The sequence below is a fragment of the Pteropus vampyrus genome, unplaced genomic scaffold (assembly GCF_000151845.1).
Source record: "Pteropus vampyrus isolate Shadow unplaced genomic scaffold, Pvam_2.0 Scaffold303, whole genome shotgun sequence".
Classification (NCBI taxonomy): domain Eukaryota; kingdom Metazoa; phylum Chordata; class Mammalia; order Chiroptera; family Pteropodidae; genus Pteropus; species Pteropus vampyrus.
Genome location: NW_011889084.1, coordinates 1,908,188 through 1,935,819, shown reverse-complemented (window position 1 = coordinate 1,935,819; position 27,632 = coordinate 1,908,188). Strand labels below are relative to the sequence as shown.

At 52.5% G+C, this 27,632-nt stretch overlaps 3 protein-coding genes, 1 long non-coding RNA gene and 1 pseudogene across 13 annotated transcripts in view; 2 read left to right on the top strand and 3 right to left on the bottom strand.

Annotated features, from left to right (window-relative positions):
- The window catches only part of IFT140 (intraflagellar transport 140), a 90,866-nt gene extending 86,156 nt beyond the window's left edge, over positions 1 to 4,710 (top strand). For 2 of the 3 annotated variants that reach the window (XM_011376841.2, XM_011376840.2), the window contains exon 30: positions 3,926 to 4,132. In XM_011376841.2, the coding sequence (XP_011375143.1) occupies positions 3,926 to 4,132 (207 nt within the window). Of the gene's footprint in view, positions 1 to 3,925 lie in introns of all 3 variants that reach the window. The other variant, XM_023521453.1, reaches the window with a different exon arrangement.
- Positions 4,711 to 4,816: 106 nt separating this feature from the next.
- On the bottom strand, positions 4,817 to 17,776 carry TELO2 (telomere maintenance 2). 8 transcript variants are annotated; one of them, XM_011376846.2, is made up of 21 exons: positions 17,645 to 17,776; positions 16,365 to 16,700; positions 15,378 to 15,655; positions 14,027 to 14,095; positions 13,583 to 13,730; positions 13,114 to 13,216; positions 12,800 to 12,868; positions 12,518 to 12,659; positions 12,293 to 12,429; positions 11,717 to 11,796; positions 11,398 to 11,499; positions 10,949 to 11,037; positions 10,633 to 10,724; positions 10,261 to 10,377; positions 10,070 to 10,141; positions 8,520 to 8,684; positions 7,889 to 7,980; positions 7,155 to 7,254; positions 6,911 to 6,975; positions 6,519 to 6,634; positions 4,817 to 5,398 (listed from the first exon to the last, which is right to left on the bottom strand). In XM_011376846.2, the coding sequence occupies exons 2-21, from the start codon at positions 16,697 to 16,699 to the stop codon at positions 5,295 to 5,297; spliced, it is 2,475 nt and encodes an 824-aa protein (XP_011375148.1). In that variant the 5' UTR covers position 16,700; positions 17,645 to 17,776; the 3' UTR covers positions 4,817 to 5,294. The 8 variants fall into 8 exon arrangements, with proteins under 8 accessions (XP_011375148.1, XP_011375149.1, XP_011375147.1 ...); XM_011376847.2 differs by lacking the exon at positions 17,645 to 17,776 and adding an exon at positions 17,482 to 17,601; XM_011376845.2 differs by lacking the exon at positions 17,645 to 17,776 and adding an exon at positions 17,113 to 17,593.
- Positions 9,754 to 9,872, bottom strand: LOC111730250 (annotated as a pseudogene).
- A 742-nt stretch (positions 17,777 to 18,518) lies between the features above and the next one.
- PTX4 (pentraxin 4) lies at positions 18,519 to 25,043 on the top strand. Its single transcript, XM_011376838.2, has 3 exons — positions 18,519 to 20,603; positions 21,310 to 21,943; positions 23,741 to 25,043. The coding sequence occupies exons 1-3, from the start codon at positions 20,463 to 20,465 to the stop codon at positions 24,379 to 24,381; spliced, it is 1,416 nt and encodes a 471-aa protein (XP_011375140.1). The 5' UTR covers positions 18,519 to 20,462; the 3' UTR covers positions 24,382 to 25,043.
- Positions 25,044 to 25,800: 757 nt separating this feature from the next.
- On the bottom strand, positions 25,801 to 27,621 carry LOC111730219. Its single transcript, XR_002776602.1, has 2 exons — positions 27,349 to 27,621; positions 25,801 to 26,293 (listed from the first exon to the last, which is right to left on the bottom strand). It is a non-coding gene; the product is annotated as an uncharacterized LOC111730219 (long non-coding RNA).
- Between the last annotated feature and the right edge of the window lie 11 nt (positions 27,622 to 27,632).

Genomic DNA, 27,632 nt, shown 5'->3' with positions numbered 1-27,632 from the left:
CTCAGGGATTGTCCCACCTGCTCCTTCCTGAGGGTCTTTCTGTGGCCTCGGGTGCTTTCGTCACTCACATGCACTGGTCATTAGTCAGATGAAGACTCAGTTAGGACCCTCTTCAGGTCTCCGGAGCACGCGTGCTCATGCTTGTGCTCTCTCTCTCTCTCTCCCCTTCCCTCACTCTCCCTGCTACCCTTCTTTCCCACCCTCTGATTTTCCTCTTTATATTTGGTTCTCAGCAGTTTGAAGATGATGTCATTTTCACTGTAGTGATCCTGAGCTGCTTAGATCTGTAACTTTATGTCTCACTAAATTTGGGAAATTTGTCATTTTTTTCTTCAAATATTTTTTTCTGCCTCAATCTCTCTTTCTGGGACTTGAATTAAATGCTAGTCATTTTTATACTAAGTGGACAGACATTTGTAATTACTGTTCATTGTTTTCAATCTTTTCCCTCTATTATTTGACTTATATTGACCTATCTTCAAATATACTTTCTTCAGTTGTCTTCAACCTGCTGCTTATTCAACAAATTTTTCATTTGAGTTTGTATTTTTCAGTTCTAGTATTTAAACTTAGTTTTTTTCCTTACTAAAATTTCCTGTTCATTCATTAAAAACTTATTTTCCTTTATACACGAGCATAGTTATAATTGCTGTTCTAAAGTCTTTGCTGCTAATTCCAACATCTGGAACCTGTCAAAATAGTCTCCATTATGTCTTTTCTTTGGAGTCTAGGTCAAGTTTTTCTGTTCTTATGTCTAGCATTTTGTGTGTGTGTGTGTGTGTGTGTGTGTTTTAGACATACAATGTTATCCAATGGGATAAACCATTGTAGAGACTCTGGATTCCGTTATGTTCCTCCAAAGAGTATTACTGTTTCTTTCTCCTGCCTGCCTGCCTGCCTGCCCGCCTGCCTGCAAACATCTTTGCTCAACTGAGTCTAACCTCTCCCCTCTGGTGGGCAGCAGCTGTAACAGTACTTTAGCTTTGGTCAGGCTCCTCGAAGTCTGCCATTATCCCCACCCCATGAAGAGTGCAGGATCCACCAGAGATCGGGGCAGAGTTCATACTCAGAATTTGGGCTCTCCCTCAATGACTCTTTTCTAATATTTTCTCACATTCCAGCTGGTATGGTTGACCCCAATTCTGATTCTAGTCTTCAAGCCAGTAATAGTGTGGGTTTCTATGAGCCTTTTTTATTGTATGTGCCTTTTAGCTTCTCACAGTAGCCTTGACTGGGGCCTCCCTTGTGGAAAAAGTTACAATGAACCAGAAACTCGCCCCTTGCCCCTCCCTCCTTCTAAATGTCCATTCCCTCCCATCCACCTGTCTCAGTTGTTCTCCGGTGTCTATGTTTTTCCCTTGTGAGAGGGTTGATCTGAGTTACTTAGCTATTACCAGAAGCTTCTCTCATTTTTCTCAATCATAATCTTCTTATAACCAACATAAAAATTGCACCTGGCTGCATTTTTCCTTTGTGTTCCAAAAGGTGTCATACAGAATTTGCCAAACCCACATACTCTGCCTACATTGTCTCCTTCAACCATCAGCTCAGTTAACCAACAGATAGTTTCTGGTGAGACTAGTGACCCCAAGGAATCTCTCGGCTCCCCTTCCTAAGTGCTCCCTAACTGAGTATTGACAAGTTAGTTTCAGAAATGTTGCTAGTGAACTATGCCAGCCTCATTAAACTGTGGTTTCCAGAATTCACAGGAAAGTTATCCATCAGCGGCTCCCCACAGCGTGAAAGGTCAGCACCATGAAACCCAGATTTCCTGGTCTGAGCACTTGTTTCCTCTTAGCCCCCCACCACGTGCACTTACTGACCCATGTGTTTGTTGGGAGAAAACAGCTCTAAATCTGATCTCGACAAGAAAATAAATGAAAACACAATTGGACTGCGGAGATGTCCAGACCACTGTATCCTCAAAATTAACAGAAAAATCATATTTTAAGTATTCCATCAAATTCCTGACCCTTGTTGGAAGCCTATGGAATTTAGTAACTCTAAATTTTTTTTAAGTCTATACATCTAGAAAGTCTAGGCATGCCCAAGTTTCCTCTTGGTGGGCAAAGTTAAGCCCCTTGTTGCTGCTCTGATGTCCCTCCTCCGTTTCATTTCCAAACTCCTTACCTTGTTTTCATCCCACCCTCACTGCCCTGTCAGCAGAGTCCAGTTCTGACACTCCTGACGTTGGACAGTATCTTCAGTGGTCAGGACATCCAGTAATGTTTCTTTGTTGTCCTTCACCCGTCTTTGGTGGCCATATCTTCCTTCTAGAAACTGCTCCTGCCTTTTACTAAAGAAACCAGCTCTACACACCAAGAAGTTATACTGCTGGGTCCTTCCTGACCACGTGGGTCTTCCTGAATCAGCTCCTGCTTCCCTTTCTCCCCCCCACCCTACCCCCCGTGTCAGTACTCCCTGAACTCTGCTTGCTGCCAGACCTCTCCACTGGCAGCTCTGGCCACCCTCATGCTGCTCCTACACTGGGCCAGCCTTGGCCTTGGCATGCTGTGCCCTGTGTGCTTAGCACAGAGCCTGGCCCACAGCAGGCAAGTGGTAAACATCTACAGAAGCCTCTTCCTGTGTGGCTGTCTCCTCTCCCTCTGGTGTGAGAACTCCTGGGAGGCTGTGCTGTGCCCATCACATCCCTCCAAAAGCCGTATCTTATTTCTTATATTTATAATCTTTTTGTTTTTCATATCTTGTTATATCTGTCCAAAATAAAATTGTTTTAAAAGTTTTTAGCACCGTTAAGAAATACTGAGATCTGATCATTATTCCTCAAAAGGAAAACTAGAAGCTCCTAGAAATTTTGGTCACATTCTGAATTGATATGAAGTGTATCTTGTGGGTATGCCTTAGAAGCCACATGAGGCTCTGTTCCTTCCCCCTCATGCTTGTGTGCAGCCTTCCCTATGGGTGGAGTGTAGCAAATGTTAGCAGGTGCAGGCAGGCATGGCAGCTGTAGGCAGGTATGGGCAGGCGTAGCAGGTATGGGCAGGCATGGGCAGTATAGCAGGTACGAGCAGGTATAGGCACACATAGCAGGTATGGGTAGGTGTGGGCAGGTGAAGCAGGTATAGGCAGGTGAAGCAGGTACAGGCAGGCGTAAAAGGTATGGGCAGTTATAGGCAGGTGTAGCACATATTGGCAGGTATAAGCAGGTGTAACAGGTATGGGCAGGTATGGGCAGGCACAGCAGATGTGAGCAGGTGTAGCCGGCATAGCAGATGTAAGCACGCCTGTCCTGCCTCAGACCCCCTACCCCTGAGCTGCTCTATATGATACCCCAGTGCTCTCCCACAGATTCCCACTGGTGGGACCAGAGGAAAATTCCATAATTTACTGGCCTAAGATCAAGGACACAAGAGACTCAAATTAATCATAGGCCCAATTAACTGGGGTACATTGGATGCTTGGTCAAAATAAAGACAAACCATGTACATATTGCTGCCTGCTCTCCAACTCAACAAGCATATGCCTCAAAGTACATGAAAAAGATGGAACTGTGAATCTGTCCTTCCCTCGGGGTCTCCCTGTGTGCCTCCAAGGAGAACAGATCCTAAAGGGAGCAGAGTTCCAAAACACACATGGGTGCTCGTACGCGGGCTGCTCCCAGGGTTTTCAAGGAAGTGGCTGTTCCTACTCCGCTGGTGGTGCTGATCACAGCTCACAGCTCTGACCACGGGAGCCTGAGCCAGGCTGTCCTCAGACACCACCTCCTCATGAAAGGCTGCGAAGTTCCAGACTGCACCCGAGTCCCTTGAATGAAGGCATCCTCCCCCTGCTCACTTGAGAAGCAGGGCCGGCTTTCCTCTGACCTCAGGGGGCGTGCGTTCAGGAAACACTGCAGCAGACAAAGGGCACGGGCCCTTGGTTCTCATGTGGGCTAACCTAATAATGGCTGTTGTGTGTGATGCAGGCCTACAAGTATCTGGAGGAGATGCGGAGGAGACTTCCCGCTGCCAACGTGTCCTACTACGTGAACCAGCGGGCCGTGGACGCCGTGCACCAAGGCCTGGGCATCCCTCTGGCGCGCATCATGCCCGAGCGGATCCGCCACAACAGCATGGAGGACCCCAAGGAGGTGGACGAGGAGGTGATGGAGGAGGTCGAGAACGATTCCTGAGGGCCTACTGCTGCAAAAGCTCTTCTAGCACTTTCCGGTCATCAGTAGAAGACCCTGACTCTCTTGTTGAAAGGAAAACTTTTGAGTGTGTAGCCACGGGCCTGCTTAGAAGGGGAGAGCGTGCGTTTCTACGCCACCCCTTCTGCATTCCTGGCCCTGCGGAGTTCTGGTTTAGCTCCTTTACTTTCAAGGGAATGTCATGTTGCCCTTGGCATTCTCCCAAGTACAGATTGTGAAGCCTAAGAAACTTCTAGAACTTCACGAAGTGAGGATGGTACACTGCGCCTCATCCAAGCACCCAAATGGGTTGCTTAACAGCGCATCCAGGTTTTCAGCAGGACGTGCCATTCCTAACCACAGGGCCATTCCTGGAACACAAGGGCAGCTGGCAGAAGGTGGGTCTTCAGGCAACTACATAGCAGCTCTGATGGCTCTGTCCTTTAGGTTGTGCCCTTTCTGTCACCAGCTCTCACTGCAAGGGAAGGGCTGGCACCACAACATGCCAGTGAGGGGAGGGAGACTTCAAGCTCCACACACCGGCTGCTGAAACTCTCCTAATAAAGTTTATTTCCTCAGAAGCACGTCTCTCCTTCCTGCCCTGGCCCCGTTTTTATGTCTCCCCTCTGGAGGACTCACCTAGGCACTGAGGTCCCTCCCTGGGCAGTGAGAACCACAGAGCATGGGTTGCGCACCTATAGCTCCTTTTTATTCTTCCTTTTGTTTTATAACATCACCTGCCTTTAGGTAAGGACATGACGCTAAGAAGCCCACGGGCCCAGGAGCCCACCACTCTGCCCATCTTGGCGGCTCCCGTGGGAGAACATCCAGGCCCTGAGCAGCAGCACCCGTTCGCTCCTCCCCTCCAGCTGCCTACAAAGTCTGCCCCAGGTCCCTCCTTGGGATCCTCCCTCGGGTTCGCCCCTCCCCAGCATTCAGGTGCTCCATCCATTGGGGGCAGTACTCAGAGGCCCTGGAGTGGACTTTTAGGTGAGCACTCAGACCTGCTGGGCTATAAACAGCTGAGAGGCGGGGGCCTTCCAGCTTGCACGCTCAATACCGCATGGACGGCCTACCCCACGAGCGGGCACACCACAAAGCCCATACGTTGGCCTGGCTCAGCCTTGCACTTGGCACCCCTGGCACCAGAAATAGTGCCAAGGGACTAAGAAGATAGTGGAAGAAGCTTGTCTTTGAGTTTCTCCAGGAGCAGCAGTGCCTTCACGGCCAGCATCCTACAGTCCTCATCTGGGTCCTTCTCAGCCACATCTGCCAAAGATGGAAATAAAACCAGACCACAGGCAGTATCTATGGCACTGAGCAGGGCAGCCCTCTTCAGTTTTGTCTGATTTGGGCCTTCCTAAAGGAGCCCCCATGGGGGCCTGATGTAGCCGGCTGTCCTGGGCCTCAGGCGTGTGGCACCAGACCCTCTTGCTGAGGCCCCTAATGACAGAAGCACCTTAGATGCCAGCAAAGAGTCGTTTACTGCATCTCTGTGAGAGAGTAGATGCTCCCATCCACCTGGGCTAGGAACTCTGGCCACGTGATGGCGACAAGAAGGAGGCTGGGACAGGTAAACACATGCCCCCAAGAGTCACTCCAAGGTCACCACTCTCACCTCAGGGAAGGTGCCTGCACCCCAAAGCAATGGAGCGCACCCCAGGACAAGAGACACTGGATGCCACACACTTGCAGCACAAGGCCCCGAGAAGGATCACCCAGAGCCATCCTGACACATGTAACTTGAGACACAGAGAAACCTACGTGGTGGGGCGCACTGCACACCAACAAAACGAGACACTAGAGGCAAACAGACAATAGGAGCTAGGGATGGAGGGTGGCTCAGGGTCCCGAAGGAGCCTTGACTGGACCCAGGATCCAGCAGAAAGAAAGGGAAAAGGCCATTACGGGACCACTGGGCCTTCAAGTGCGGCTACAGATTAGATGGTCCAGTCCCAGCTGTGAGCTCCAACGGTGGAAGGGGTATGGTGGCTCACATGGCTACATACTGGTGACAACAAAGTTTTTTATAAGTACATGTAGGTGGAAGGATGAGAACAAAATATGGCAAAATGCTAACAATCAGCGAATCTTGTGAGGATACATGGTGCTCACTGTATGGCTCCTGTAACCTTTTTGAAGAGTTAGAATTTTCCAGAAGGAATATAGATGCCATTTCCTGCATGAGTGCCTTCTCTCAAGTCCCCCTATAAGATGCTTAGAGTGTAAACAAGGAGCGACATGACACTCATGCTGGGGTGTGGACTGGGGCTCACTCAGCTCAAGGGATCACCACAATGGTCCACGTACCCTGACGGCCACTGGGACCCTCCAGGTTGCACCAGCCTCCCACCCACCTCACTACCACAGCCCGGGACCTGGCACTCACCTGCCAGCCATGACCGGGCTTCCAGCAGCTCGTCTGGCAAGTCTGCCAGCAGTCGCTCAGCTGGGACACTGAGGAGGACAGAGGAGACAGCGGACAGCAAGCCCCAGCGCACGTAGCTGCCAAGCAGGGTGGAGGGTTGAGCCCCAACAGAGCCGTCGCCTGGCCAGGCAGACCTCGCTTCTCAGCACAGAAGCCCCACTGGCAGCAAAGGCGCTCTTGGCCCTGCATAGGCCCCTTCCTTGCCCCCTTCCTTCTTAGAAGTGCCAGACCCAGCTGCCTCTCAGCCACCCCTGGGAGCCACCATCAGCCTCTCAATGTCCACTTGCCAGGATTCAGAGCCCCTCCTACCACATCCACATGAGACCACTGCCCCCAGTCCCTTGGCCACTTACGCATCACCATGGAAACGAAGGGCCCACACGAACTCAAGCAGGGTCTTGCCCATGGACACAGCCACCTGAAATAGCAGAGGCCAGTTGGATGAGGTCCTGGCACCCAAGAGTCCCCACCTTGGACACTGTCTTCAGGCCCAAACGCTCCTGTCTGCAGGGCCAAGGTGAGGCCCATGGGGAAGACAAACCACTGGCGCACAATCCACGCGAGGTGGAGGCCAATAGCTGCCAGTTCCCAGCTCACCGTGGTGTTCACAGCCAGGTACATCAGGACCCCTAAGGTGTGGGCCAGTCTCCCAAGAACCAATTGGTCGTCTCCCAAAAGGTCAAAGGTCACCAGAGGCCTACAACAAAGAATCTGGTGAATGATGCAGGTCTGGCACTGAGGGCCAACTGCCTCCTGGGCCACCAAGGGACACCCCAGCGTCCGGGATGCTGCTCCTCACCACCTATCTCCTTGTGGCACAGTCATAAGGAGAAAGTGTTGGGCAGACACCCAATCACTCTGCAAGGCTGCATGGCCCAAGCCTGGGCCTCGGTGGCATTTGGGGGAAGCAAGGCCACCGCCTAAAGGACCATACAGCAAAGGCGGCAGCCCCCAACCCTGCCTCTGTGGGGAAGGGCTCTAGGCTCTGCCCTCTCCACCATCACCGGAGCATCACAGCCTGTGTGGCAGTGGTTGAGGGGACATCTATACAAGGCCAAGGCTATACAAGGAGACAAAGGAGAAGTGGGCAGAGCACATGCAGCATTGAGGCGCCAGCAAAGTTGAGGCCCTGATACGAACCTGACATCTGTGACAGAAACTGTGATCCCTAATGCTTTCACCACATTATTTAATTTAAAGCTATGAACAACAACAGCTGAGGTGGTGACCCGGCTGCTGACCAAAGTCCCACCCAGACCCCAACTTGGGAAGCCTCCTGTCTGCAAAGTGTCCATGGCTCATGTTCCCCAAATCATAGGCCTCCCACTCACCTGTCAAAACGCTGAATAAGGGGAAAGAAGAAGTAGCCAGCCACCGAGTTGAATTCATTGGGGCTGCCAGCTGGTCCCCGCCTGGGAGAGCCCTGCCAAACACACAGGGCTCACAGGTCACCACACTGGGTGCAGAATGCAGCCCTCCTTCCCCCATGCAGGACAGTCTCATGGAGGGGCCATCCTGTGTGCTGTGGGAGGGTGAGCAGCCTCCCTGGACCCCACCAGCTGGATGCCAGCATCACCCATCCCCAGTGACAACCAAGAATGTCTCCAGAAGGGGCCAAATGTCTCAGGGAGGGAGGCGCAAGATTAGACTTTCCTTCCTTTATATCAGCCCTGGCCTAGATAGACCCCAACAGCACAGCCCACACCAGGTCATCCGCTGCTGACATAGAATTCTTAGGGCTTTTTTCACGTCTACCTTTGTATTCATGTTTTAAAACCGTATCAGTCTGATGCGCGGCGACATTATGTCACACAGCGTAGTTTGTGCCCAAAACTCTCTTTTCACAGACCACCAGCGTTGGCATTGCTCCCTCTAAGCAGACATTGCCTAGAGGTGGCCAACTGCTTGGCCAGCCTGCCCAAACTCCCCACCCATGAAGACCTGACCAGGGTCCTGGCTGACCTTCGAGAAGTGCCGGGTCTTGCTTCTGACCCGCTCGTCCACCACTGCCCGCCAGGCGGGAGTCACAGTGCAGCCGGACTGGGAGGTGGGGTCCAGGGAGCTGCGCTGGGGGGTCCTCCCAAGGCGCCCGGGACGAGACAGCTCCTGGGCAGCCAGAGTCAGGACCTAGAGGAGAGAAAGACTCAAGGAAGCTGCCATCACTCTAGGGAAGAATGACATTTTTTAAGTTCAAGGTAAACCAAGTGCCCCATCAACGGCCCTCACTGTCTTTGAGGGGAAGGTTCAGGGACCCACGTAGGGAGTCAGTTCCAAGCATCTCAGGATCACACTTCATTTTGTGGAGGTTCAAGAAGGAAAGGTGGGCATGCTCCCTGGTGACTAGCCAGTGCTCCACTCCCCTCGCCTGGGCTGCTTCCCTTCCCAAAGCTGGTCCAATCCTGCCCCCTGCCTCACAAGAAAAGGTCATGAAGTTCTGACCCAGGCTACGTGTGGGTGGGCCCTGAAAATATGCGAGTGAAAGAAGCGAGACCCAGGAGGCCACACATATGACTCTCCGCATAGGAAGTACCCAAAACAGGCAAATCCATAGAAACAAAGAGTGGACTGGTAGATACAGGGACTCGGGGAGAGGAAGTGAGTGCTCATGGGCTATCTCTGAGGATGCTGCAAGATGTTCTGAAAGTAAACAGATGTGACAGTCATACAACATTATGAATGTACCAAATGCCACTGAATTGTAAACACAAAAACAGTGAATTTTTTTTTTTTTTTTTTACTATCGTCTTAGTCTTCGCTTTCCTCTGGTAAAATACACCTAACACATACCATCTCAACTACTGTTAAGTTCAATGGCATTAAGTACGTTCACATTGTTGTGCAACCATCACCACCGTCCATTGCCAGAACTTCTTCAGCTTCTCAAAATGAACCTCTGAACCCATTAAACACTAACTCTCCATCCCCCTCCCAGCCCCTGCACCCCCATTCTACTTTGTCTCTGTGATTTTGACTGCTCCAGAGACCTCATGTAAGTGGAATCATATAGTATTTATTTATTTTTTGTCTGGCTTGTTTCACTTATCATAACACCCTCCAGATTCATCCACATTGTAGCAAGTGTCATAATTTCATTTCTTTTTTTCCTTTTATTTTTTTTTAGGCAAGGTAACCCTTGGTTGACCTCACGGATTGCAAGGACCTTGTCAGTTTACAATCCCTTATTTTTTATTTTTTACGCCTACAGCACCTGGTCTTCCTAAGTGGTCTCCCACCCAAGTACTAACCAGACCCGACCCTGCTTAGCTTCCGAGATCAGACGGGATTGGGCTTGTTAAGGATAGTATGGCCGTAGACATAATTTCATTTCTTTTTATCAGACAGACACTGGTCCCAGCCTCTCAGGTCTAGCAACAAGGGACTCAGGAGGACTCTAGACCTGCCCACATAGATTTTGGCAAACACCTGCTCTCCTTTTGGAGGCTTTGCACCAGGCCTGGCCCCTTAAGGTAGCTTGCACCTGACAAATGGGACAGGGACCCACAGGCACTCACGTCCAGGATGTCCATGCGCTGCCGGAGGCTGTAGTTGACAGCATAGAACTGTGAGGTCAGATACTCCGCTACCTGAGCCAGGCAAACGAAAGGCCGCTGAGGTCCACAACTCCGGAGGTAGGGCCCCAATACAGACTATACCTGGGGAGGAGGGGGCACGACCTTGGCACCACACAGCTGCTGAGACTCACTCGGGCAGGGTCTGTAACTGTGACAGCCACCAGGGCTCTCTGGCGCAGCCCCTCAAATCCCACCACACTCGTCTTCTCCTCCAGGTGCAGGAGCACCTTGGCCAGCTCCACGCTCACCTGTACACAGGGATCAGGGAAACTTCAGTGCCCCCAAGATGCCCCAGACACCCCCACAGCCCTCAGTCTTCCTTACAATAGAATAGACACATCTCAGAGAGCCCAGCAAAGGTCCCAGTGACAGGCCTCCTGAGGGGACAAAGAGCCACCAAGGCACACACACGAGCCAGACTAGATTCCCTCATTGCACACATTCCTCCCAGGACATTACCCGCCAACCATGACCCTGAGATCCCAGCTCCCCTGCCCAGTCACCTCCCGAGTGGCAGCCGGATTCCTGAAGACCAGCCCCTCGAGGGCCCGCAAGGCTGCCTCCCAGCGCTCCCAGTCCTCAGACGTGGTCAGGGCTGCACAGAACCCACACGGGCCCCTGTCAGTTTCAGCCCTGACCTTGAGCACGACAGAGACAGCAGCCAGGGTCTGTGCACTGGGCAGAAGGCAGGTGTTTTCCTGGGACATGGACAGGTCCCACAGCCCAGCAGCCCCAGGGGCCTAAGTACCCAGCTGTGCCTGGGGCTGGGGCCTCCCCACAGGGCACTTAGCAGGGCTCACATCGTGAATAGAGGCCCACCTTCCACGCAGTCCCGGACATACATGGGTGCCTTGCTGCTCTTCAGCTCTCGGTCCCCCGACATGTCATAGGGGACAAACTCATCATCACTATGGAAGAAGCACATGGGGCCTGCTGGTTGCCCAGGAATAGACAACAGGCAGGGTAGAAGCCCCTGAAAGTTAAAGCTGGGCACCCTCTGCCACAAAGACAAACTCCTGAGTCACCAAAATTCCTCAGTCCCTGAAGCTTCAAGAACAGCTGACAGGCTAAGGCTGTAGTAGAACTGAGCCCCTGAGTACTGGTTTTCATATTGGGAAAAAAACTGGAGAGTTCTCAGAGCCAGCACAGCCCTGCGGCACGAGCCCCTCATCTCAAGACAGGCCCATCAGCCCTCCCAATTACCTGGTGGGCTCTGATGCCAGCAAGGGACTGCCCCATGCCTCCCCAGCACCTTCCTATCACGCTACCTGTCGAGCTCAGAGTCAGAACCCTCTGGCTGCGCCTGGGGGACACCATCATCCACATTTTCTTTGTCAGGGGCCTCTGTAGCAACTGGAGTGACAGATGGGCTTTTGGGAAACAAGGAGAAAAGAATCCTTCAGGGACACCCCACAATGAATTTCTAGTCCCGGAGTCTAAAAAAATGTTCCTCCTACGCCACCCTCATCTTTTTAGTTTCTGTCTCGGAAACTTGAATCCAGGATGATAAAACAGAATCCAACAAGTGCAGAGGAATCACCCCCACCTGGCCAACCATGCCCAGAGCTCAGGGTGGAGAGACCTCACCTTGCCTCTGAGGGGCTGTCAGCCACAGGCTGGAGGGTGGCCAACACCAGCATCTCACGGCTCAACTCATCCTCTTCATACTATAATGAAAAAGAGCTGGAGTTGGCTGAGACAGGAGTGGCAGAGCCGAGGCCCCTCCGAGGTCCTGCCATTATAGCCCCCAGTCTGTACACCACTGGCCTCTGGCGGCCAGAACCTCTTAAGAGTGACTTTCTAAGTCTCCACCTCGGCAGAGAGCAGCGCTGGGTACGCTGAAGGCTCCACTCCTCCTGAGGGAGCTAGAAAATCCCCTGGGACAGAGCGGATGTGGCAGCAGCCCCAAGGATGTCCCAGAGTTGGGGATGCCTAGGATGGCCTGAGAGTTAAACACCCAGGGATCCACCTGGAGGACTTCCTAGGTCACAACTGAGGGCCTATATCTCCACTCCCCTCTGAGCCGTGACCCTCGTCAGGGCCGCCAAGGTCAACTTGATGCCAACAGATGCTCCATGGGCCTGGACCCAGAAAGATGAGGTGACATAGGGGAACGGAGTGACAGCAGTTTGGGGAGACCACACAGGTACAATCCTCGCTCACCTGGAACTTAAGGGGAGGCCCCTCAGGGTGGATCCGGGCACTGGCCACTTCGGCCACGATCATGCCCAGGCGGCGCACAGCAGGCAGGCTGCTGTCCAGGCGGCATTTCACTCCTGCCATCAGGCTGGCCAGCAACTCTGGAAGCACCAATGCATGCATGCTGAGCACAGGGGACGGATGGGGGGTACAGGGACTGGGACGGGGTGCCCTTCACCACCTGCTCACCGTCCCGGCTGTCCTGGAGCTCTTCATCCCCCAGGTGTGCTAGGCAGATGAGGACAGCCTTACTGATGTAGCACTGCTGTGGCAGGGGTGTGTGGCGGACCGCGCTGCTGCTGCCCCACATCTCCAGGAGCTCCTTCAGCGCCTGGCAGACAGCACGACCCCAGCTTCCTCAGACAGCCCCACCTGCTTCCCCTCCATCCCAGGCAAGAACGCAATCCCTCTCCGTCCTACCTGAAAGTGGTCTTGGGACATCGCAGGGACTGAGGACCAGACAGGACTTACCTGTATGAGGAGTGGGCGCCGTTGGCTGTCCATGGCCAGGTACCCTAGCAGGCTCTGTAGCACAGGCGTCTGCAACAGAAGCCAAGTGTCCTGTCACTGTCTGCCAGGCAGACACCATCCACCTGCCACCTGCCTAGCCAGGGGAGCCCAGGGGACCGAGGTCCATCTGCCCAGGAGTCCCAGAGTGGGAATGGGTCTGGGATGAAGGACAATGACATTTCCTGGACAACTGAGCACTGCTCCAGCTCCACTTGCTACAGTCATTTCTCTGGGACCTGAGGCGTCCCGCAGCCCACACCCTCACCGGCTCTCACCGTGTATCCATACTGTAGGAACAGAAGCTTCTGGGTCATCACAAACTGGGCCTTCTTATTCTTCATCACCAAGTTCCCCAAAAGTCTAGAGAGGACTTCAGGCCTGCGAGGGACATTTGGGAGGAGAGGGAATCTCAACAGATCAGGCTGGATCCGGGACTCCACGCTAGCCACGGGGGAGCCTTGGCAAGTGCTTCAGGTCCAAGTCAGTCCTGATGCTCCCTCTTCCCAGTAACGTGGAAGCCAGGAAGAGCCCTGCACCTCAACGCAAGAGGACATCCCTTCCCTGCTCTGACCATATCCAGGGTTAAATGCTTCTCCTGGAGTAGGGGCGCCAGCCTTTCCTGTGAAGGACCAAAAACCAACTACATAAAGACAAAGGGATGGCAGACATGGATGATCTGGATCCCCACTTCCCACCTTCCTGGAAGAGAAGCATTTCCATTGGAAAGGGTGCCTTGCTTCTTACCTGGAAGCGGTTTCCACGAGCCCCGTCAGCACAGCCTCCATGGCCCGGTCAGGCACGCGTTCCACCAGGCGCCAGCAGACCCGCTGCCAGAGGCAGCTGCTCTGGGTGAGTGCTGTCAGCCGGGGCACCAGCACACCCAGGATCTCCTCTGAGAAGCACATAGAGGAGGCCCTGAGCCTGGGGCTATGGATTGTCTGGTGTCTGCATCCCATAGGTCCACCAGTTGCATAGCCAAGCCCTCGCCAAGGGGCCCAGGACAGCTGGCATCAGCCCACCCAGGGCCAGGCCCCGGCAAGGGGACCATTGCTGCTTTGGGACACACAGAGAAGCTCCCACCTTCCACCAGAGAACCACAATGCACGCCCCCTCCCAGGACAGCTGCCAGGAGAAACAGGGAGAGTGCCAGAATGTACTTTGGCTTCTCCCCAGACAGGAAACACTCACTCTGCCTCCCATGGACACAGGCTTTCCCAAGGACCTGAGACACGAAAGAGACAGAGCAGTCCAAGCCACCTGAGACAGGAAGGAATACGAGCTTTTAAAGGAGGGCGGTAGTAAGGCCATCAAAGAACTGACAAGTGGGGACAGACCTCATTCCTAGGCAGGTGGACTCCACGTTGTAAAAATTCCAATTCATTCAATCAATCCAACCAAAGTCTTAATAGAATTGTTTCTAACTTGAAGAGCCAATAACTGTTTACAAATCTTAACACATATTCGCCCGCTTAATCATCACAACGATCCTCCAAAGCAAGGATGAGTATGGCGGCACCAGGAGGAGAGGCACCGAGAGGGGTCTGTCTGGCTGAGGTGGCCAGCTACAGGTAGGGGCAGGTGGGGCTCTGAGCCACCCACAGGGAGAAAGGGAAGATATGAGGACGTGGTAATAAGGAGAGAGTGGGTGGCACAAACTCTACCGGAAGAGCCAAGATGATGGAGCTGACCAGGATTCAGACAAGACCCACACACAATGGAAATACCATATTTGTGATTTGAAGAGGGGTATCTGAGACCACACACAGCCACTGCACAAGCAGACTAGATACATTCTGGCTATTCAGAACATCCTGCGGGCATTACCCAGCACAAAACAGTGGGGCTGGGTGGCCCGGTCAGTTAAATGCAGGAGCCTCACTTCGATGTGGCTCCCTCCCCATGGACAGCGATAGTGCCTCTCTCAAGCACGGTCCCAGAACTATCTGAAGCAACACATGTGAAGAGCCTCGAGCAGCACCTGACATGGTGCTCACTCCACAGCCTCAGCTGCTGAGAGCACTGGACACGCCCAGGCAAGACACTTGCCGCCACGACTGATGCCCCAAAGACTTTGTGATGAAAAGATGAGCAAGAAGCTGCTCCCACAGAGCCCCTCCATGCACCCAAGATGCCCAGTGACAGACACCTGAGACAGACATAAGCCAACTAAGATAAGCGGACCCTGGCCAACAGCCAAGAGAGAAGGACTCTCGTCAGGTGAGAGCTCCGGTTTTCAGACCATGGACATTCCTGCTGATGCTGAGTGGGGGCCCAGCAGTGAGCAGACACACATGGCCGGCTCCACCTATGTACATCCAAGAATTGAAGAAATCAAGAGTCAGCTCCATCTCTAAGGTCAACAACTGAGAAGTGGGTAAAACTTTAGCATGTGGATTGCTACCACCCCAAACAGGAGACAACTTCTGACTCATTGATAGCACTACCCAGAGACTGCAAAGTCCCCAGAGGCTGGGGAGGGAGAGAGGGGACGGCAGACTGAGAAAACAGCTGGAAAAGGACACTTCGAAGGAGTCCTCACCTCGGAGAGAGTCGACAATTGCCTGCAGCACCTGCACGACCTCCTCACCGAGCAGAAGGAAGTAGTTCTGAGGGAAGAACTCCGACAGGTTCTCATGCTGCAGACAGTTGCCTAGGCGGTCGGGCAAGCCCACCACCTTGCTGAGGAGTGCCTCCTGGAGCGGGGGGAAGGCCAACTCCGTCTGCTGCCAACACTGCCCCTCCATCACAGCGGCCATCCTGCCTTTCCTCAGGAACCGGGCCAGCAGCTGTGCCATCTTCATCAGACGGAAGCTGGGGCTGAACCAAGAGCAGGTGTGATGGGCAGAGCCCCCAAGCATCTCCATCCCCAGCACCCTCAGCCAAAAGGAATGGCAACAGCCATCATTAAAAAGGTAATTCCAACCACTTAATCAGCGCTTATATCCTATTCATAGGTTGAAAGAGTATTTAAATCTTGCTAAGTAGCCACAATTACTAGTCGGACACAAGTCCCTGCTGAGTCCAGCACAACCTTCCACCTCGGAATCACACTGCCCTCTCCTGACGGTGCTTTTCACATGGTGCTTGCTTTTTTTTTTTTTTATCACAGCAACCACTGAAAACCCAGCTTCGCAATGACGAGGTGTGTCATGTGCCCAGGTGTGGAATATGGGAACCACCTCAAGTTTGGTATCCTGTGAGGTTGCTGCAGCGCCCAGGTGCCTCACGGGAGAGCTCAAACCACATGGTGAAGGAAAGGGCCCAGGAGGATGACAATGCCCACTGCTACCCATGTCTCCTCAGTCTGGAGCTAACCCACTGCCTCAGCCACTGGGACGTGAACACTCCTGCTCCCTCCCTTCATCTACACATCACAGACAGAACAAAGAGCAAGGGCCTTCCCATTGCAGAGATTAGCACAAACTGCTTTTAATTTTCAGGTGCTCTGCCACTGGTTTGCAATCTTTCAGGCCATGCTTATGCTTCAGATGTGACAACTGACTCCATCAGACCTACCTCCGCTCACCTGGCAGCGCCCTCAATGGCCTCCATCAGTACCAAGAAGGCTTGGTCAGCAGGGCCCTCCAGGAAGAAGCTAGCCCACAGCTCCTCCAACTGGCCACTGGGCAGCAGCTCAAGCCAGTCTGGGCTCAGCTTGCCAACAAGACATCTGAGAAAGGCAGAAAAGTGGACTCTGGCAAACTCCTCCTGCTCCCGGGGAAGGGCTGGGTTCTCCGTTTTACTGAGATACCGCTTTAGGGAACTCAGGGTAGAGAAGATGTGGTCACCATCTTCAGAAGATGAAAGAGTGTGAACAGCTTCCTGGACGGTGAGCCGGACAGAAGAAAGCACTGGATCCATCCTGTTCATAGGAAAGGACATGAGAAATGCAAGGGGCCATGGGCATCCACACAGGACCCAGTCTCAGATAAGAAAGCCTTTTTCATATACTCTCAGAAACCTCTGGTCTTCTATTAAGCTTCCTGGAAATCCCATTCCTTCCCACCCCTGCTGTCACCCAGCAGTATCCTCCCCCTCAAGCATCTGTCACTGTTTCCACTAGAAGTCTGTTTCAGGGCCTGAGGCCCTCCATGACACCTTCCACAGCAAGGCAATCTCCCAAGGACATGTGCCAGTAGACATCTTCAGTTGTCACAACTAGGAGCAATAAGGACCTAGGATGCTGTAAACATCCCATAATGCACGGAACAGCCACACACAACACCGCCTCCCGCCCCCTCCCCCCCCCGCCTTCAAGAAAGGACTATACAAACCAAGTGCCACAGTGCAGAGGCCCAGGCAGGAAGACCCTGGTCTAGAGGCACCCATCAATGCTCTTCCTACTCCCTGATGTACCCATCTGCGGTTCACCTAGACAAACTCGCTTCCTTCCCAGAAATTACAACTATCTGTGGGCGGTATTTACAGGTCAGAAGCCCCTGCAGACCTAACTATCATTGAATAGGCATCTGTCACCAGTGCACCCAGCCACTTGATAAGGCTGTATTAGGGACCTTAGAGTGTCTTCACGAGCCTGGGGGATCCCAGACCAGCCGGGTCTACCCGAGCTCCCGCACGCGGTGCGCCGAGACCAGCGACTGGCCCGTCCCACGCTCCCTCTGCAGCGAGCGCCCAGATCCCACCTCGTGGTGTGGCAGGAAGGGGGGCCTCGTGGGACTGGGGCGGATCTCGGGGACTGGAGGAGGGGTATCGGTGGAGGGCAGAGGTCGCAGGGCGGTGCGCGACCGCTCGGTCCCAGGCGTGGCTGCGGCGCGCTCAGGCCCCGCCCCGCCGCTGCCGACCCACCGTCGATTCGCTACGGCCGCGAGGCCCAGCTCCACGCTCGGTTCTCAGCGCGCGCGGCCCGAGATCACAAAATCTGCGGGCCCGGAGAGAGCTGCGGCTAATTTCTTTGAGCCTGTTGGGCTGGTCCCCGCTGGCCGATCATGACGAATCTGCGGCTAAACCGGGAAGCCGGAAGAGGCGCGGGGCGGGCGGCCTCATCCGCGCCTGCGCTGGATAGGGAGGGGACCTTCAGCGCGTAGTCCCGCTTGTGGTCTGGGTTGCGTTCCTCCACGTGGCTCCGAGCTCGGTTCTTCAGTCTCTGAGGGGCCAGCCTTCCGTCTGCCAACGTGTCCATCTTTCCCGGAGTGGTCACCATCTCTCCCTGCACTCCAGAGTCCCAGTTCTCTCCCGAGTGCCACGCGTGCGCGCCTCCACAATACCTGCTGAGCGCCGACCAGGTGCCAGGCCTCGCTCCCCATCCCTGAGGCAAGACCCTGCTCTCTCCGAGCTACAACCCCTACAGGGAAACGCACCGCATCAACGGGGATGGTTTCAGGGATTCACGAATAAAGCAGTGTAAATGAGTCAGGGTTCTGAAATACCTGCACGTTCAGCACGTGACAACCAACCGCAGGTGGCTATGGAAAGAAAGCTGGAATCAAATAAAAGGAACAGGTCATTTCCTTGGTCGCACCAGCCATTTTTTAAGGGATTGTAGCTACCTGTGGCTAGTGGCTGTTACAATGCGCAGCGCACATAGGAACCTCCCGTCTTGCAGAAGCTCCTATAGGCAGCGTCGAGGAGCGATCTGGGAAGACCTTGCAAAGAGGTGCTATTTCAGCCTAGACGATCCTTGTGGGGAAATCTGGGAAACATTTATTCTTTCAACATACATTAATTAAATGACTGCTGCATGCAGCAAGCACTCTTCAGGGCAGAGAATGAAGCAGATAAATTCCCTCCTCACAGATCAGGGGGACAAATGAAGTACATGCGCAATATGCCAGATGGCAAATATGGATAAGAAAAATTAGGCGGGGTCAGAAGATGAGTGACCGAGGGCAGTCCCATTTTAAACCATCCACCTGGATGCAGTTAGGAGAATGGGCAGTAGGGGGTAGCCCCAGATGCAAGGAGTCCCGCTGGGCCGATTGGTGCAAAGACTGATGTGGTCCAGGTGGTGAAAACCGACTGCCTGACCTGGGATGTTTCTGTGAAGTTAGAGTTGATGTGGGGTGTGACAGAGAGCAAGGAGTCGAGGATGATGCCTTCCTGGGGCTCTCTGAGAATTCCTCCCAGTCCACTTCTGGATTAGAGCTACTGCAATCATCCTTTATTCCCCTATTTTCCTATTATCCAGTAACCTCACAAAACAGTACACAGAAAGTAAGTTTCTTAAACCTTGGTATATCTGGAAAATGCCTTTATTCTTTGCTCCAGGTCAATTTACATTTGAGCTAGATGCACAATTTTAAATGAAAATCATTTTCACTTGGAAATGTTAAGGTTTGCTCCTCTGTCTTTGGCAGCCAGCACTGTTACTGAGATAGCCAACAGTTCTCTGGGGAAAGTCTCAATCCTTCCCATGCGACCAGGCTTTCTCTCTGGACATGGTTCGGATCTCCTCCTTGTCTGCTGTGTTCGGACAATTGATGAGAGGAGCCTTGGGGTCAGTTGCCTTTCCTTGATTCAGTGCTCTCTGACATGTGGTCTTAAAAATGACAGATGCCCTTGTCTGTGACACCTTCCTGGGTAATCTTCCTAACAATTTTTTCCATCGTTTTCTTTAGTGTCACTCTTTACAGTTTCATTTTGTTGGATTGATCTTAAATGTAATGTTTTCTCTCTTTTTCCATTTCTTTGTCTTTCTCCCCTACTTTCTGGCCACTTGCTTTAATTTTGACTTTCAGCTTTTCTGTTATTTTTTATTTGGGGGGTGGGGTGGGTCAGTTTTTATTTCCAAGAGCAACTTCTTCCTTTCTGATTATTCCATTTTTTGTAGCATCCATTTCTTGCCTTGTGGACATAAAACTTTTTTTGTCTTTCTGAGGGTATCGATTAGAACTTTTTTGAGCTTTTTCTTGGCTCTCAGCATTGTTTCCTAGGTTCCTTTTCTGTTTGGGGAGATTTTCGTTGTTCCTGTTAGAAGCTTCCGAGTGTCTAATCATCCTTGGCTGAGTTTTCATATTAAGCAGGAGACAGTATACAGGGGGACAGGTAAGAAAGGGCTTGTACATCTGCAAAGACCTTTTTCCAAATAAGACCCCATTCGCGGGTATTGAGATTAGGACTTGGACCTACCTTATTTGGGGTCACAATTCAGCCCACTACACAATCTATTCCCCAAAATAAATTAAAGTGGCTCCCAATCTCACGTCTTTTGCCTAACCTAAGAGAGAGATGGCATCACAGGATGCACTGTGCATGATGGGATACTGGGCCCCACTGCAGAGTTGGCTCCAAGGACTTCCTGGCCTCAGCCAGGTTCCCTGTCCTGCTTCAACTTCCTTTTGTGGGAACATGAGTCCATGTGCCCCTGCTAAAGCAATCACCCCCTTCTGCCTCTGAGCCAGCCAGACCAAGGCTTCCACCCTGTAGAATTATTTTCTAAAGAAACTGTATCTGTTTTAAGCTTGTCTCCTTAGGAACCCCCAATTCTCCAGAGCCCGTGGGCTGAAAGGCAAATGCCTTTCACTCGGTGGCAGGAAATACCTGACCCTCAGCCAGAGTCAAAGAAGGAAAACCTTTCCACTTAGAGCTAGAGGGAGCATGGGCTGAGGCAGGAGCACAAATCATCCTCCCATAGTCGGCGGTGACACCACTCCTCGTCCATCTCAGAATGGGCTGCCTGGGCAGGAAGACCCTGTCTTTCTTCCTTATTTTTGTGCCTATATATCTGCATGGCGCTTTGTCCCAGGAAGCTGGCCCTGCAGGGCAAAGAAAACCGTTTTTCGAGAGGCTCCGCCGACTGGAGGAGCAGGTAAGTATACCTACTCTGTGGAGCGGTTGATTTTTTTTTTTTTTAATTGACAAAAGAGGAAGGATGGATGTTACAGAAATGGAATAGTATCGGCACTCTGTGACCACAGATGTGGAGTTTGTAGTTCTTTTTATCAGCCAACATTAATTTCACCTATAGTTGGAAACCAGCAAAAAAGGTTTCCTGGGCCCCATTCTGAAGACAATGAAGATTCTGACACATGAAGGTTGGGTGGGAGTCAGAGGCTGGGAGGGGGTGGGAAGCCCCCAGGGATGTGGCTGAAGGCATGCTGGGGCCATGGCAGACAGATGGGACAGCGACACTGGGCATGGGGGTAAGGTCTCATGTCCACCATGAAGCAGATGCTCCCATGTGGGTTGATAGCCAGTTCCCGAGCACCCTGCGTGTGTCAGTCCTGTGTCAAGTACTCCCCACTTTGACCCCCACGAATAGCTCACATAGCTCGGGCATCCATCCACTCACAGGGAGGAGCCTGAGGGTCAAGGGTGAAGAGCAGGAGGCCTCACCCTGCACAGTGCTGCTGAGTGACCTTGGGTTCGTGCCCTGCCTCTCTGAGCTCATCTGTGAAGGGGCTGGTCGAGGTGATCCACTGGCTCTCAGTAGGCACCACAGAAGTACAGCAGGGAAGGCTTGTTCCTTGCCCTTCCCTGCCCTGGCCCCCATGGTTACTGTGTGTCCTCCGCAGTTTCGGAGTTTCCGGGAGGTGACCTTAACACACCTGCAGGCCATCGCCAGCAACTACAACCTGTCCTTCAACATTGATGCCCGGTTCCAGAGCCTGGCCCAAGAGAGCCAGGCCGTGGCTCTGGTGGTCAACCAGTCACAGGCTGCTGTGCAGGGTGACCTGGGGCACCTCAAGACCTGGATGAAGAAGACGCAGCGCAGGAGCCGGAAGGTGGACTCTAGGCTGCTGGCCTTGAGCACCGCCCTGAGTGAGAGGAGCCAGCAGCACACCCAGGAGAGGAAGGAGCAGGAGGCACAGAGGGAAGCCCTGTCCAGCCTGGTCCTGGACGTGCGGGCCCTGCAGGACACACTGGCTCACCTGATGCATGTTGTGCAGAGCCAGGGTGCCAGACTGGCTAGTCTCAAGGGGTGGCTGCAGGTGGCTGGCCTGGGTACCGAAGACCCGGTCTGGCCTCCTGCCCAGCCTGGGCCACCAAGCCCAAGCTCCCCAAAGCTGCACGGGGCCAGGCAGGTGCTCAGAGCTTTGCCGGAGCCCAGGGACCCACCCCAGGACTTCGCTGGCCGTCTCCAGGGATCACAGGAGCCCCCAGACCTAGGCAGTCAGAGGGCACAGCCTCCTGAGACACCGGGAGAGAGTAAGTACTGTGGAACTGTCCTTCGCCCATCTGCCTCTATTTCTCCCTCTCACTCCTCCTTAGGTCTCCAGTCCCCTCCCAAAAGCTGTCTGCTTGGGGCTATGTGGAGAGGATACTGGCTTCACACCCTTCATACGCCACCCAGAAGAAAGGGGCCATCCAGGTGAAAGACAGTCTTCAGGTCCCTGGCAGGTCAGGCCACCCCCCTGCCTGGGTATTAGGAGTGAATGTGCACATATGACAGGGTGCTGCCCAGCGGTCTGTATATGCCCACTCCAAGTCAGAGACTGACCTCATCAGGACTGGCGGGATCCCACTGATGCCCTCACCAGCATGAGCCCTCTCTGCGGTAACCCCGCTCAGCCAACACCTCTGTGGGGTTTGTGCCCACCCACGGAGGTTCCCAGGGCTTTGTAAAGCTGGCTCTGACATCCCAGGTGAGGTGTTCTCCACTGCAGCATTACTGACATTTGGGGCCAGGCGGTCCTTAGTTGTGGGAGCCGACCCAGGCACTTTAGGATGTTTAGCAGCATCCCCAGTCTCCACTAGATTCCAGTTCATCTTTAACTTTCATTTTTGATAGGTTGATCCCTCTGTCTGGTTTAGCAGCCCCCTGGGCCCCTTAATTTTAAGCAGTGTTCCCTTTCCTCCCAGGGTCTCTGGTGGCCTCACCAATAAGACAAGACCAGTTAGTTGACCCTAAGTAAACCACCAGGACTCCCAAGAAATGAATAGCTATAGGGTTGCTCCCAAAAGCTCTGACAACTAAAACTGTGTTCAGACATTGCTAGATGTACCCTAAAAGCACAGTTACCTCCAGTTTAGGACTGCTTCCCTATGACAAGAGCCCCCAAGGTAGAAAGAGAAGCTTGGGGCCGGCCACAGAATGCCCTGCATCCTTGAACCCAATGGGTCGATAGGCTAGGGAAGTATATTTTCAGGCTCTGCCCCCAGCCTGCTGATCAGAACCTTGGACCAGATGCAGCAGCTGCAGGCCCACGCCTGCCCCACAGACCCTTCTGTCAGGCAGACCTGGCAGGACATCTGGTCAGCAGGGCGATGGCTCCCAAAGATGTCCAGGTCCTGATCCTGGGACTCTGTGGATGTGTCACTTCATGTGACAAAAAAGACTTTGAGGTTGTGATTTCGAAGTGGGAGATGATCCTGGATTATGGTCCAGTGTCATCACAGGGGTCCTTGTAAGAGCAAGGCAGGAGTGTCAGGATCAGAGATGTGACGAAGAAGCAGAGGTCAGAGGGATATACTTTGAAGATGGAGGAAGGGCTGCAAGCCACAGATGCAGGCATCTCTAGAAGCTGGAAAGGGTAGGAAGGAGCTTATCACTGAAGCTTCCAGAAGAAACCAGCCCTGCCAACACCATGATTCTAGCTAGCTCAGTGAGACCTGTCGTACTTTTGACCCCCAGAACTGTAGATACTAAATCTGTGTTGTGTTGAGCCACTGAGTTTGTGCAGATTTGTTACAGCTGCCACAGTAAACACACAGAGGCTACGCTGGTGGTAGAGTGTCAGCTCAGACCTGCTCCTTAGCAATGCATATGACTGCCCTGGTTCTCAGTCTTCCTGCCTACCAGATGGGGCTTGTGTGTGAAGATAATGAGACACAAACCTCACAGTTAGTGATTGATGAAGATCAGCTTCTGAGGTCTCAGGCCCACTTGCCTGGGGCAAAGGGCAGTCCTTGGAGCATGGGTGTTTCTGTATATTTCTCGAAGCTTCTAGGTATTTCTGGGTGGCTTTGTGGTGCAGAGGCTGACTGTCTCCCCTGTGTTTCTAGTTTGCAGCGTGGGCCTTGCACTGGTCTTCCCGAATGCCTCCACCGAGAATGTGGTCTTCCTCAGTCCCAGCTTCCCCTTGGGCCTTCGGGCCCTGTCTGTCTGCAGCTGGGTCCGCACAGCCTTGGGCCGCCTGGGCACCCTCCTCTCCTATGCCACCGAGGAGAATGACAACAAGCTGGTGTTGCACGGCCGGGAATCCCTGTCCCCAGGCTCCATCCACTTTGTGATCGGAGACCCGGCCTTCAGGGAGCTACCCCTGCAGCTGCTACTGGACGGCCAGTGGCACCACATGTGTGTCATCTGGACATCCATCCTGGGCAGGTACTGGCTCCACGTGGACCGCAGGCTAGTGGCCACTGGCTCCCACTTCAGGGAGGGCTATGAGATCTCTTCTGGTGGGTCCCTGGTGCTGGGCCAGGAGCAAGACAGCATGGGGGGTGGGTTTGACAGCTCTGAGGCCTTCGTGGGGAGCATAGCAGGTCTGGCCATATGGGACCGTGTGCTGGTCCCCAGGGAAGTCTCACACCTTGCCACTGGGAAGGAGCTCCCTCCGGGCGCCATCCTGACACTGGCCAATGCCACATCAGTAGGTGGATTTGTGCAGAGGGTGAACTGCACCTGCCTAGAGCTGTGTCCTTGAGACCTCATCACCTGGGAGCTATGGTCATGCTCTAGGCTGGCAGGGGAACAAGTCTCCAGCCGTGCCCGGCCACCCCAACCTCAACACACTCCACAGAGAGCCCCCACCCAGACTGGGAAGCAAAGGGCAGGATGCTGACTCCAACCTGGGCCAGGCACACCGGCTGTCTAACATAGAATGTGGGCATTCCATGGGGGGAGGGGGTGTCAAGGAAACTTGTAGAGAGAGAGGGCAATGGGCAGAGGTGGGAGTCGGGGTCCCTGAGAATTGCATTCCTTCCCTCACCACAGCATCCTTACAGTCACCCACTCTTTAATATGACATCATTTCAACAAGATCTGACCTGGTAAGATGGGAGCACTAGATTCTCACAGGGCCTCCTCTTGTGGCCATTATGGGCTACTTCCTAGAGAACTGCTGTTTTTCTGGAAACTGTGTGGGTGGCATGTGAACAGTCATCGCCCTCTCTCAAGGTGGCTTATGGAAGTTTCCCTTTGGGCAATCCTTGTTCCAACATCTCATGAAAAGGGCTGGAGAATCCATTTCTTGGCCCCCAACACTATAGCCCCCATTCACCAGGAGCCCAAGGGGTTCCCTCAAAGTCCTGCGATGGCTGGTGAGGCCGCCAGAGCTGCCAGGAACAGGAACCCACAAAGAGCACAACCTATTCAGAAATAAACATTAACGATGGAAAGGCAATGCTTTTAAAGCAATTGTATTGGAGTATAATTTTTCATACTGTAAAATTCACCCAGTTCAAGTATAAAGTTCAAAGATTTTTGGTAAATTTACTGAATTGTGCAACCATCACCACAATCCAGTTTTAGAACATTTCCATTGCACCCTCCACACATACACACAAAAAAATCATGCCAATTAGCAGTCTCTCTATCCCTACCCGAGCCCCTCCCCCCAGCTCTGGCTACCACTGATCTGCTTTCTATCTCTGGATTTTCCTGTTCTGGACCTTTCATATAAATGGAATCATATAGGAGTTGTCCTTTTGCATCTAGCTTCTTTCACTCAGCAGACTTTCTCCAAGTTCATTCATGTTGTAGCATGTGTCAGTGCTTCATTCCTTCGTGTGGCTGAATACTATTCATTGTAATGGGTCACATTTTGTTTATCCATTCAGCAGTTGATGGATATTTGGGTTGTTTTCAGTTTGAGACTATTGTGAATAAAGCTACTATATACGTTCTCATATGGGTCTTTGTGTAGACATATGTTTTTATTTATCATAACTGTATACCTAGGAGTAAAATTGCTGGATTGTATAGTAAATTCATGTCTAAATTTTCAAAGGAACTGCCAAACTGGTTTCCAAAGTGGCTGCATCATTTTATAGTCCCACCAACAATATATAAAGGTTCCCATTTCTCCATACTCTTGCCAACACTTGATATAGTCTGTCTTTTGGACAACCTTTTTTTTTTTTTTTTTTTTAGAATTTTGAATTGTCATGTAATAAAACATGCCTTGACAATTAGTACAGGCATAGGTTTACTTTAAGTTTCAGTGTGATGTAAATTAACCCTATAATATTGGTGATTCATCAAGAAGACCCAAACGTACCACCCTCTGGGGGAGGTGCCCTAAATTGGTCCCATGGGTCCCTCAGTAGCATTCCTATCCCTGCAGAGCTGTCTGTGGCCCCAGCAATTCTAGGCCTTCAGCTGGAAGACTCAGCCTAACATCTCCCCAATGCAATCTTCCATGAGTCAAGGTCAGAAGAGGCGTTCTAGTACTGGAAACCCCCTGGGCGGCCACGTGAAGCCTTTCTGGATAACTGGCTTCTGCTTCCTCTTGCACATCCCAGGCTTTGTCCATTTCCTCTTGCCTTTTCTGGAGCTCTTGCTCCATACCAGTTTGCCACTGAGGTGGGAGGGATAACGACTTTCCTTTGGGAAGACTGGCAATTTGATTAGTAAATATTTCTCTAGGGACAGCAATGTCCCTAGCTTCTTTCACTCAGCAAACTTTCTCCAAGTTCATTCATGTTGTAGCATGTGTCAATGCTTCATTCCTTCGTGGGGAAGTAATGAAGCATTGACACATGCTACAACATGTATAAAGAAGATCATACAGAATGTTATTTCCCATCCCTTCCCTGCTTTTGGGTGCTTATAATGCCCTGGGGGACTCAGGATGTGTCACTGAGCACAGCAGCATTCTGCTGTGTGTCTGAAGACACTAAAGCCACAGAAGTTTGGTGGAAGGAGGCATCACTGTGGGTTGCCACATTTGGGACACTTTGCTGGGAGGGGGCCCTCCAGGATCACAGAGCAGCCAGGTCAAGGACTTGGAGTGGGAGTAAGACAAGTTGGTGGGAGCTCAGGTGGCTGGTAGTTTGGCAAGGGCCAGCCTGTCCAGCTGAGGGGTCTGAGCTCTGTCTTGCAGGACAAGGAAAGCCGGTCCAGGTTTTGGAGCAGAGGAATTTGAATGTGCATCTTAAAATATCCACCATCCCTGTGGGCTCAGTGACAAAATACACATGCATTTTGAAGCATGAGCCACATCCACCCCTAATTTCATCAAATTCCACCTTTGACCTGATCCATTGGGTTTCTGTAGAAAGAGGACAAAACGACCCAGAGCCTTCCTTTTGCTGCAGGAGCAGGTCCTGACACGGAGCCTAGGCTGGGTTCTCCCTTTCCCCACAACACCTACCCTAGCCTATTTGTCCTCTAAAAAGTCTACTTGTCCAGCAAAAGCACAAGTTCACTTGTCCAGCAAAAGGACAAATTCCCTTGTCCAGCTAAAGGACAAGTTCAGGCTCCTTGTCTGACAGGGATGACCTTTGGGATCAGCCCTACCCCGCTTAGCCACAGAAATGGTCCGTGCTCTCCGCACAATCCCGTCATCGTATAGACCGTTCTCATTCCCCTAGTGCTCTGCTCAGCTCTCCTGCCCGCCTGGGCACCTTCACGCAAACCCTGCTCATTCACTCAATTCAGTCAAACCAACCAGGTCTGACCCTGCCTGCTCCTCAGGGCCTTGTGTGAGCCAGCTTCTCGTCCTAGCCTCCAATGCCCTTGTCCACCAATTGGGGGTCATCACAGTCTTGTCACCATCACTAGAAAGAGCAAAGATAGGTCACACTGATGAAGAAACATGTTTTTTATAAGAAAGTAGTTTTTAGTATTTCCTGAAAAGTGTTGCCCAATAATCATGGGGGAAATTCACAACCCTGTTGGACTTCCTTCCTTTTATTTTAGTTTTAGTTTTAATTTTATTTTGAATTATGTGGC